At 36.5% G+C, this 12,750-nt stretch overlaps 1 protein-coding gene across 2 annotated transcripts in view; it reads left to right on the top strand.

Moving 5' to 3' along the window:
* The window catches only part of LOC125241311 (peptide transporter family 1), a 44,614-nt gene that overhangs the window by 18,184 nt on the left and 13,680 nt on the right, over window positions 1-12,750 (top strand). For both annotated transcript variants that reach the window (XM_048149722.1, XM_048149723.1), the window contains exon 2: window positions 12,092-12,170. In XM_048149722.1, coding sequence (XP_048005679.1) covers window positions 12,092-12,170 — 79 coding nt within the window. The remainder of the gene's footprint in view (window positions 1-12,091; window positions 12,171-12,750) is intronic.

Here is a 12,750-nt window from a genome sequence, read left to right on the forward strand (position 1 = left end):
CCACTGCAGTACATCAGCTAACGTGCTATTAATTACATTGTAATCCGTAGATTTTCGGTCAACATTAAAAAGCAGTGATGTATCATCAGCAAAAAGTACTATTTCACAAAAGTTTTTTACTATACATGGCAAATCATTTATATAAACCAAAAACAGGAATGGACCTAAAATTGAGCCTTGTGGCACTCCTAATTGGACAACAGTCCCGCTAGAGCGAGTTTTGTTAACAACTACTGTTTGTGTTCTATTGCTAAGGTAAGAAGACATAAAGTTTAGGGCATTTATAGACAAACCATAGTGTTCTAATTTCAAAATGAGCGTTCCATGATCCACACAATCAAAGGCTTTTGAAAGATCACAAAATATGCCAATTGCATCACAAGAATTTTCCCAAATATTATATATATGTTTAATGAGTACCGAAGCAGCATCGGTCGTGGAACGGCCCCTTGTGAAACCGAACTGTTTCCTTGTAAGTAATCTATGTCTGTTGAAGTGTCCCAGTAGATCATTTAACATTAGCTTCTCAAAGACTTTACTTAGAACAGGAAGTATTGATATGGGACGGAAATTGGTTATATCACTCGAATCACCCGATTTAAAAAGCGGTATGACTTTGCTACATTTCATAAGATCTGGAAAGGTGCCTTGTGAAATTGAAATATTATATATTACGGCCAAGTAAGGTGCTATTATATCTATGACATGACTAATTACTTTAAAAATAAAGCTTGCCAGGATGTCGCCGTCGACGGATACGTCTGGGAGGACATCATCATCATCATCATCAATTACTTTAACTGATGTTCCCCATAAGTCTTCCGTTTTCTTTAAATTGAGTGACTTGAATGTTTTAACAATATTTACAGAGTCTACTTGACTAAATTCAAATGAATTATTACATTTCTTAACATTAGCACAAAGTAATGAATGGGCTTGAGCCGCAGAAGAATGTAAACATTTTGTGGTGTTAACGGCTATGTTTGAGAAATAATCTTCGAATGCCGAGGCAACATCGCTGTTCGACACTATTTGTTGATTATCTGATACAATGTTGACTTGACAATCGCGTGATTTACATTTACCAGCTTCTTTATTTATAATACTCCAAGTTGTTTTCACTTTGTTGTCCGACACTTTCAATTTAGAACTAATAAAGTTTTTCTTGGCAGTTAAACACACTTTCTTGAAGATTCTTGAGTAGTTTCTTACATAGTCCAGGAATTCTGAATTCTTGTTCAGCTCTCTCTCACCATAAAGTTCATAAAGTCTTTTTCTACTTTTGTGAATACCTACAGTAGCCCATTCACTAAACTTTGTTTTAACTTTTGACCCACTAATAGATTTCACTTTGAAATTGTTATTAAATTGATTCAGAATTACATTGAAAACTTCTTGATACAAATGATTACAGTCATAATGCGAAAATGGTATTATAGACAAACTATGTTGAATTTCATTTTTGAATGATTCCAAGCGAGATCCAGTAATGGGTCTATATGTTATTGTTTGTGGAGTATCATGAATAACGTTTAAGAAAGCTGCCCTTTGGCCGCTGTGATCGGAATGAAAACAGTTAAATAATTTCTTATCTATACATTCACAGTCACAAAAAATATTATCTAGGCATGTTGCACTAGTCACACCTACCCGGGTAGGTTCAAGAAATAAATTAAATAAATTAAATGATTTAAACAAACAGAGCATTTTAACAGTATTACTAGATGACTCGAGCAAGTTAACATTAAAATCTCCACATACAATAACATGTTTTTGGCCCTTGCACACTAACTTCAGAACATTTTCCATTGTAGATTCAAATATGCTGAAGTCAGCTGATGGTGGTCTATAAACACATACAATAATATATCTGTCTAATTCAACACATGAAATTTCTATAGTTCTTTCTATGGAATATTTTACAACATCTTTGCGCTCTTTACACTTCATACAATTTTTAACAATAATAAGGGAGCCACCATGAACAGCAGATTTTCTGGCAAAAAAACTAGCTAATTTAAAATTAACATAATCAAATATCAACTGTTCTTGTTTCAACCAATGTTCAGTAATACACATAACTTCAACATTATTACTATCTAAAAATAATCCTACTTCTAATTCTTTGCTGGAAAAACCCTGAATATTCTGGTGAACAACGTTCATACTCAGGTGTTTTTCCGCTGTCTTACAATCTAGTTTAAATGAGGCATGGGGTCCTTGGCTTTGTCAGCTGACTGAGACTTATATATAACACTATTACATCTATTTGGCTCAATATTGAAGGCCAATAACTCCACTAAATATACAAAAAATTTCTTTGGCAAAAATACCTTCCGTGGAGCTAGCATGAAGCGCTCAATGAATTTATTTAAGTCAAAGAAATGGTACTTTTTATTAACAGCTATGGCATGGTACATTAAAGAATTGTAGTAAGCTATCTTACAATTATAGTCATATGATACATTTTCTGCATAAGGTAGTGCACATAATATAATTTTCCCCACACCAGATTTTTCAATAACATTTAGAGTGGACATCAATTTATCTATGCTAAGCTTATCTACATTAAGACTATTTCCTAATAAAATTACTAATGTAGTACTGCTATCATAACATCCCTTTGAAATAAGGTCACATAAATGAGACAAAGTAATGTTTTGATAACAGTAATTTGTCACTTGTTGCTCTAACTGGTAGCTTAATAATGGGCCCATTCCTAACCCAATCTGATCTGAAAAAACAACAGTCTTACTGACTGCTCTAGGGGGCTGTTTAACTACTGCCGCATGCCTAGTTGTGTCGTGGGCCACATCGGCTTGAATAATCTTTGCTGGTGGCATTTGGCCACAATTACAATGTTTTCCATTTAATAATGCTTTACACCGCTCCTCCAAATCTCTATTTTCTAGCAGCAATTTATTAAAAGCCTGTATGTGCTCCTCAACTTGTTTTTAAGTGGTCTCATACATGGTGGATACTGCCAAAAGCTCATCTTTCAGCCTGTTAATGTCGGCATTTAATTTCAGAAAATTTGATTCCTTGACTTCCAGCTCTGAATGACAGTCTTGAACCCTGTTTTTCATAACTGTTAACGTGTGTTTTAATTTACTATATTTTTTAATACATGCCTGGCCTTTGATCAGCTTTTGGGTTCTCCTAATATACCTATTAATCTTAATGTACTTTTTTAACTTATTACTACTATTAAAGAATACTATGTGTTTGGAGTCCCTACTCAATTGTGTTTCACCGCTTACCAACTCTTGGTACACATTCTGTAACTGCGAAGCATCATAGTGCTCCCGCTCTTTCCTAAACAAATTAAGTTCCTCATTTGCCGCACCCAGTTCTTCTTCTAACTGTGTGATGCGGGCCAAGGCCACTTCATGTGTCGAAGCGCACTGGTTGAAGGTGTCTATTGTGCCTTGCAAACGGTCCACTTCTCCGCGGGCATCAGTCAGCTGCACATCATTGTCCGCCAGCTCCCTTCTCAATTCTGAGTTTTTGTTGATTACCTTCTGGAGCTCCACTTCGCTTTCCTCCCTTTCCTCCAACAACTGCTTCGACAAGGCCCTCGACTCGTGTAGGTCCTGTGCTGTTGTTTTTAGCTGCATCTCTAGTTGTCGTGCCGTTGCCTTGCGAGTTTCGGTCGCAATTTCGGTGTCCATTGTCACTCGTCTGGCTTTCTGAAAGATGTAATAAAAAAGGATGAGTACTTATCTCAATAGAGATTGAAAGATTTGCCAAGATGACGACAGAGATGAGAGCTGTAGGAATGAATAAAGTGTGCAGTGTGTCAGTAGTCGGCAGTGTCTGTGGCGAATGTGTCTTGTCTCGTCTTGTGCTTCCACTAGTTCGTCAAGCAAAGGGAAACTGCACGGTGCCAATGTTGTTTGTTTGACGTTGCTCACGGCCGCAGCAATGAGCTTTGTTTGAGTGTAGAAATAAATGATAAATAAAACGGAATACTCTCCCCGTTTCAAACGCAGATTCCAACGGCTGCGATCACTCGTTGATAGTTCAGACAGACACCCATTGATGATCAGTTTATCGGCCGGAAACGACTTGTTAGTTCTTTGTCACTTTTAGGTAACTGACCAGCCTTTGCCGTCCGGCGGACTGACCGTCAGTGGGCTCCTTTATGTTCCTAGTATCGGGCCCATGACCTAATGGAAAACACATTACATATTTAATTAGGCTTAGCATCCTTCTAAATGTTAAAAGTTAACATCACTAAGTATATAGGCTAAAAACGCCCACAAATATCCTTGTTTTAGAGAAATTGCCAAAATAATCGCTAGTGATTAGTTAACTATGCACATAAATGTCTCTTCGTCAATTACGCAAGTTGCCTTAAATTATTGCCTTAGCCAACAATGCGTGGGCGAGTGGGATCCTTATGTATAGTATTTTTTTGCAAAACTTGTTTTTTTTAAATGTAATCTACCGACTTATTGCAAGTTAATGCACAATAATTTCTTCAATATATTTTTAGATAGGTAACTAGTATACCTATACTTTATTACAAGTAGGATTTGAAAACGCGCGCATCGAAATCGGGGTTTTTTACTTACTTATCCATTCGTTTCAATACTACTCGTAATGTTAGTGAAGGTATACTTAGACTCTTCGGGCCAACAATTCTTAGAAATCTTAGAGACATTAATTAGTGATGCTTTATCAAGAACGATTCACAGAGGCAGGCGTGCGGTCCTCACAATCGACTACTATATTTACTATAATAACGGAATGGCGCAGCAGTTATACTTGTTGCGTGTAGTTCTGCATAAACTGTCTATGCTAAAATTAACGTCCATAAGTACTTTTTAACCGTCGCCTCATATCTCAAGAAGGACGGTTATCAAGTCGTCTGTATGTTTTTTTTTTTTTTTTTTTTTTATGTTTGTTCCTCGATATCTCCGTCGTTCCTGGACCGATTTTGAAAATTTTTTTTTTGATTGAATGTATATGCATACAGATTGGTCCCATTTTTCTCAGAACCCAGTTCTGATGATGGGATCCTGGAGAAATCGAGGGAACTCCTCAAATCTGAAAGGCATACATATGGTGATTTTTGTGTTTTTAAAGGAACAGCATGCATTTAGGTACGGAACAGTGACATTTGGTGCAGTGGAACTGCTGATGATGGCCAGAACGGAACTCTTCAAATCTGAACGGCACGCTTATAGTGACTTTGGTATTTTTATACGAACAGCATGCACTTTCGTCCAGAACAGTGACATTTGGTGCAGTGGAATTTCTGATGATGGTCAGAACCGAACTCCTCAAATCTGAACGGCACGCTTATAGTGACTTTGGTATTTTTATAAGAACAGCATGCACTTTCGTCCAGAACAGTGACATTTGGTGCAGTGGAACTGCTGATGATGGCCAGAACCAAACTCCTCAAATCTGAACGGCACGCTTATAGTGACTTTGCCATTTTTATAAGAACAGCATGCACTTTCGTCCAGAACAGTGACATTTGGTGCAGTGGAATTTCTGATGATGGTCAGAACCGAACTCCTCAAATCTGAACGGCACGCTTATAGTGACTTTGGTATTTTTATAAGAACAGTATGCACTTTCGTCCAGAACAGTGACATTTGGTGCAGTGGAACTGCTGATGATGGCCAGAACCAAACTCCTCAAACCTGAACGGCACACTCATAGTGACTTTGGTATTTTTGTAAGAAAAGCATGCATTTAAGTTCAGAACAGTGACATTTATTTAGTTATGTTTGTTAAGCATATGTTTTGAAGTCAAAGTTTGTCAAGCTTCGATTTCTTATAATATAATCGGATTCATGAGGAATTGAGGAAACTCCTCAAACCTTAACGTTATACGTATATTCATTTGTGTTGCCATCTAATAATTAAAGCATTAAAAGCAGTTTTAAAAAATACTTACACATTTCTACATAAACCAACATTCGCAAGTAGCTTTCACCAGAACCCGAAAGGCGACGGTTTTTTTTTTCTTAAAAATTATGTTCTACTTTCTCTTAGGTGCTGATAGGCAATGCTAACTTTGCAACTTAGATCTCAACCGAGAAAAGGTTTTTCTAATTTCTTACCCTAGGTCTAAATGGCTCATGCGGTTGAAAGTTATGTTATAAGTTAAATAAGTTATATACATATGTGTAATGTCCAATGTTTTATCTGTATGGCTATCATAAGTTGCAATACGTCTCTCGATGTCACGAAAAATGTGTCTATTTTTTGGTTCTTAGTAACCGTCTTAGTAACTCCATACATTTTCCGCGACGTTCTCGAAATCGAGTAACGTATGAACTTATAGTGTAGCTGCACAGGAGTAGATAAGCTCATTGTCACTCGAACTTGCCGGCGGCGATGGTACTGTAAGAGAGTCGGCCTATCAGTGGAGAGCATCCAAACATTTAAACAACGCTTTGAATCAATATTTTTTTATATTTTAGGAGCTAAGTACAACGGTTCACTCTCAATCGCTGCTTCTATATGAATGCCCCATTGAAGTGTCCGTTTTCCTTGACGTTCTTATACTGTTCCAATTTTAAATCAGGGACTGCCAGTCAGCGACCATGACTGCTGTAAAAGGTTTCATTCTGAATGCGAAACCTCTTACATATCCCTCCCCCTTATGTTAGAAGCAGCCATTGTTCACAATACTACACCCTATCCTATCCTATTCTACCCTAACTACCGGTTGGCCCTACCTAAGCCAGGCCCCCCTACACACAAAAAAAAATCTCCTAACACCCAATAGTGACAGCCTCATTCAAGGTAGCCAACATCTAACGCTCTTTGCGTGGTTGCCTAGTCCACGGTTGAGACCGCCATAATTTGGATAGTTGGACTATAGCCAAGGTCCTCGCAAATTAGTCAGATATGGACTATGGTTAGGAAAACCAATGGCAAAAACCTAACCCCTGCCCATCGACTAAACCCTTTTATTTTGAACTTTCTGACAGCTAATTGTCTGTGGCCATGACTAGATGACATTGACATGACAGCTGTTAGCAAATTCACCTAACTTCAAGTAAAAAAACAAGGCAAAACATTTATTTTACACAAATACACAATTAAATATTTTGAAGATGCCGATTCTTGTTGGCGGTGGCGTTGAAGTGGGGGCTTCTCATGGCCGCCAATCTTCCCGCCGCGCCGGTTGCGAAGTGAAGTGGAGCCCGAACGGCTCATGAAGATTGCTGCAGCTGTAGTGTGCTGCACGTTGGTGATGACGACGAAGTGGGGGTTGCATATGACCGCCAGCCATCTCGCCACACCGTGAACAGCTGGATCAACTGGTCATCTAGTCGGCCTTGTCTTGATACATGTAAAAGAAATGTGTATGAACATTGTTCTTTGTAGTCAGGAAATTATAAGGGTGTTGTGACGTATTACTCTATAACTTTAAACGATTGTATCTATTTATTAAATATTTACAGTTTGGGGTGTGTTTTATTCCACAGTTTACATATTTTCATATAACTTAACCTTATTGGTAGCTATAGGAAAACATTATGGAATAAATAAGCCTATCAAATAGTTTTTATTCTAATATAAACATTGCATAAATAATATGTATAGTATTCTACATGTTATATATTGCGCCAAAATAATTAGTTCTATGTGGTTATTTACAAATAATTATCCTTTTTAACATTAGGGATAGGCAAATGACATTTTCTGTCACAAGTCGTTTTTCCTTTGAAGTAATGTACATTTTAGTTCACTAATCACAATTATTCCGCAAGTTCTACAATATAATGTATAATTAAAAGATTGAAACTAAATTTACATTGCCTATCTAATGTAACCTACATATCTAGGAAGATTTACTGCATATGTGTATGATTAAGTATATAGGTATGATGGAGCTGATGTTCACGCAGTTTGCGTCGACGCCCATGGTCACCGAAGAGGAGTCGTAGAGTTTCTTGAACAACACAATCTTGAGCGCCCGTTGCTCTGTTGAATGTCTCGCATTCCATTTTTACGTCAATTCTGCACAGCTATATTTTAACTACGGAATGGGTGATAATGAGTATTAGATAATAAGAAATATATCACCCGGAATAGCTCTTCGTATCGGCGACGATGGTCACTTTGTTTTCCTTCTTCTTAAAGCGCGTTTGGCTTATCGCTTGGCATGCGCTTCCTCGCGCTGTGAGGTCGGGGTTCGTTGTCTGAAAACTCTGAAACCGAAACTAGGGGAAACTTTCAGACGTTAGTGCCTCCACCATGTAAGAGAGTCGGCCTATCAGTGGAGAGCATCCAAACATTTAAACAACGCTTTGAATCAATATTTTTTTATATTTTAGGAGCTAAGTACAACGGTTCACTCTCAATCGCTGCTTCTATATGAATGCCCCATTGAAGTGTCCGTTTTCCTTGACGTTCTTATACTGTTCCAATTTTAAATCAGGGACTGCCAGTCAGCGACCATGACTGCTGTAAAAGGTTTCATTCTGAATGCGAAACCTCTTACAGTACTGTTATACGTTAGCAACAATACCGATACCTAATTCCTTTGTCCTTCGGTTTATTGAATTAATCAATGTCCGGATTCCGTGCCATACATTGACATCCCATGGCATATTCGCAAAGTTACGAATTACTTTTTTTATAGAGTCATTCAGACCATTCATAATTGTTGGCTATTGTTATATTTTTTACTGTATTCAGTTTGAAGACGCAATGGTTCTACCTACACGTGGAATATTCGTGACGTTAAAACATGACGATTGTTTTAGTCTTATTATATTTTAGGTTCCTTCTACGTATGCGATATGTGCACGACTGGTGTTCATTTTGTGGGGTTTTCCGTGTTAAATGTTATGAAATCCAATTGTTATGCCCAAATTTATCTGCATGTTTTAGGAAGCCCGGCTCCTCCGTAGAGTCCGTTAGTAATAAGAACGTTTCATGTCAAGATGGTCAAAAAACCAATTTATTTATTTAGATGAACATCATAGGTACCAAATACATGTATACCTACACCGGATTAGAAGCAATCATGATAATGAATCACATGATTCATATGGTGTACCTAGAGAAAAAAACCGGCCAAGAGCGTGTCGGGCCACGCTCAGTGTAGGGTTCCGTAGTTTTCCGTTTTTTTCTCAAAAACTACTGAACCTATCAAGTTCACAATAATTTTCCTACTCACACTTCTTTTGTGATCTTTTGTGGTTCTACTTTTGTGATTTTTTTCATATTTTTTAAACATATGGTTCAAAAGTTAGAGGGGGGGAACGCACTTTTTTTTCCTTTAGGAGCGATTATTTCCGAAAATAAAAATATTATCTAAAAACGATCTTAGCAAACCCTTATTCATTTTTAAATACCTATCCAACAATATATCACACGTTAGGGTTGGAATGAAAAAAAATTTCAGCCCCCACTTTACATGTAGGGGGGATACCCTAATAAAACATTTTTTTCCATTTTTTATTTTTGCACTTTGTCGGCGTGATTCATATACATATTGGTACCAAATTTCAGCTTTCTAGTGCTAACGGTTACTGAGATTATCCGCGGACGGACGGACGGACGGACGGACGGACGGACGGACGGACAGACAGACAGACATGGCGAAACTATAAGGGTTCCTAGTTGACTACGGAACCCTAAAAACCGTGGTTATTAAATACGCTTCTCTATTATTAGTCTATCTCTGGTTTGAACTGGTTTTGGGCACGCGCACTTTAATTAATACTAGTGTCCTGTCCTTATTTTAGATCTATAGGCAAGTTGTCAGCTTTCATTAACCTCTTAAGAATAGAATATCGTCCAATAGACATTTGAGAATTAGTTAATTGACAATGTTTACCGAAATAAAAAATGGCTCGAGCTAGAACGAGATGTGTAATTTCTATAGAAAGTACGCGTGACCTCCCGCTATTACTTGACACTTATCATGGGGGTGTTGATAATATATACTTACTGAATAACCAAACCTCCCTAATCGTTGTCATATCATTAACTAGCTTAAGTAATTATAATTTAACACTTGAAATACGATTTTCCAAAAGTAGGTAACTGGTATCAAAGTATTTTGTCATTGACAAAAGAAATGTAGGGTGACCATGAATGACGTAAATACATTAATATATCTACTATATTTGATCGTAGTAAATAGCATATTATAAATACAGGTACGAAAAAGTTGCGTATCTCCTGAATCAACCTGTAAGTCATAAAAAATATACCGGCCATCTGCACAGTTTTGCCAAAAGATTGGTACAAAACTTCAAAATTAAACAGCTCTATCACTCTAGTTTATGGTACATTGCCGTCAGTTTTTAGAAACTAATTTTAGGTACTTATTTTTAAGGATTTGTGTTTTTTTTGTTCATAATGGCATCACCGTCCATTATAAGGTATTTTACATTTACATGTTTTAACAAATTTTGGTTCTTTAGGCAAAAATTTCGAAGTGATAATGACGTAAGCTACTGATAGGATCGATCACGAACGATCACGTGACGAAGTGACTTATTGCACTAAGCAAGTATTTTAGACAAAGTAAGTATGTCGAGGATACAGAGCTCAGCATTATTACCAGGTTCAAGTTCAAGTTCAAGTTCAAAGTGTTTATTTGTAAAACATAGGTGCAGTATACAGTGGTGGATAAAATTATAAATAATGGTATCACTATGCTTTGCCTTTTGGCGTACAAAAACATGTCCTTAAGATAATTCTTATAATAACTTAACTAAGTATAAAATAAATCATAAAATATGTAGTCTTAAATATTCATAAAATCATTCATTAAAAAACAGAAAATAAGTATAAAATAAATCATAAAAAATATGTACAGTCTTAAATATTCATAAAATCATTCATTAAAAAAACAGAAATTTTTATTATAATTTAATACAACAGAAAATTTTATTATAATTATTAACATTCACGGGTCAAGATCATTTTTTTTTTATATATATACATATAATTTCATTCTTAATTACCTATAGTGTTTCACACGAAAAGAAGTCTGTGATTGAGTAAAAACATTTATCAACAAGTACTTGTGCTAGCTTATGCTTAAATTGTGGTGTTGGCAATGATTTTATTCTATCTGGCAATTTATTATAGATTTTGCTCGCTAACCAAAATACGCTTTTACGTTTCAACGCGGTGTTTTGCGCGTTCTGTGAATAGGTTTTTACCATACCTTGTACTTCTGGGAAATACTTCAGATACCGTTTTAAAGAGGCCTAAGTTTGCTTTGACGAAGACAGGTACCTTCAGGCTTGTCGGTGATGCGTGAATGAAGGTCGATGATATTTTTTAGGACCTAACTTAGATGGATATTTTTTTATTATTAAAAGAACAGGTTTAAATCTGCGACACCACACATATCTTATAAACTGGCCAAGGTCGGTTGGCATCCTTAAGAGGATACGATAGCGAAAATGCTAAAATGGAAGGAGGGGGGCTTTCAACTTGGGAATTTTAGTTAAATATACAAGTGTTACTAACTAGATTTATCGAAAAAAAATTTTCCTTTAAGAACAACTCAGTCAAAAGATATTTCAAAAAAATCTTTAAAATCGAGGTTCCGCTCTCGACTCTTTCCTCCTTCAAAACTTAATCAATCTGAACGAATATTGAGAATCTGAATAACAATGAAATAATCTATGTCGGACCGTTTAGCTTTTTTGGTTAATTGTTACTATTCTTGAGAATCACTTCTTTTTTTGCGCCACTATGAAAAAGGCCGTTTTTGGAAATTTTTGATTGGCTTTAGAGTCTTTAAAAAGCAGAATATCAAAAAAATCAAAACGGTCCGACACAGATAAAAATAATAACAATCTGTGTTGAAAAAATCATTGCTCTATCTTCAAAAACCAGGGAGTAAATAGTCGAGAGCTTTTGTATGGAGAATTGACCCCTACCGTATCGTCTTAACATCCATATATTTTGCATATGACTGATATAACTGATAGCAGCTTTTATTTCGTTTCAACATAGGAACATAAGATACATGCAATTATGCATGTTTCCTTAATGTCCGAAACACCATTGTTTCGTGTATTTTCCATACGCTACTGTTACTAAGTATTTGATAATGATAACAAATTTTCTTTCCTCATTGCAGAAACTACCATATCCAACGGCCGTAGGATTCATAGTCACCAACGAGTTATGTGAAAGATTCTCTTTCTATGGCATGAAAGGTAAGTCAAGTACCTACATTTATTCATTTTTTAACCCCCGACGCAAAAACGACGGGGTGTTATAAGTTTGACGTGTCTGTCTGTCTGTTTGTCTGTCTGTCTGTCTGTCTGTCTGTCTGTGTGTGTGTCTGTCTGTGGCATCGTAGCTCCCGAACGGATGAACCGATTTCCATTTAGTTTTTTTCTTTGAAAGCTGAGTTAGTCGGTAGTGTTCTTAGCCATGTTTCATGAAAATCGTTCCACTATGTCGGGGGTTTTTTCAAAATTTTAATTTTGTGGTTAGGATCTTAGATCATGGTCTCATTCTCAGACAATAATTACATGCATATTTTTCAAAATGTCGTACCCATTGATGTATTAATTACACGTGGCATACCTGCACGAGTTAATCTGTATTAATCTTATCACTTGCAGTTAACTTATGTTTATGCGTGCTCTAACCTACTAAAAACGAGTTTCCAGACAAACTGTATAAACATTTGCGCCATCGAAGTTAATCACTTTATCATTAATGGGTGTATGTAACTATGTATTCGAAATAACACAATACTGCGTCTAAAGCTAATAAATGCAAGGCTTC

Source organism: Leguminivora glycinivorella, chromosome Z, assembly GCF_023078275.1.
Source record: "Leguminivora glycinivorella isolate SPB_JAAS2020 chromosome Z, LegGlyc_1.1, whole genome shotgun sequence".
Taxonomy (NCBI): Eukaryota; Metazoa; Arthropoda; class Insecta; order Lepidoptera; family Tortricidae; genus Leguminivora; species Leguminivora glycinivorella.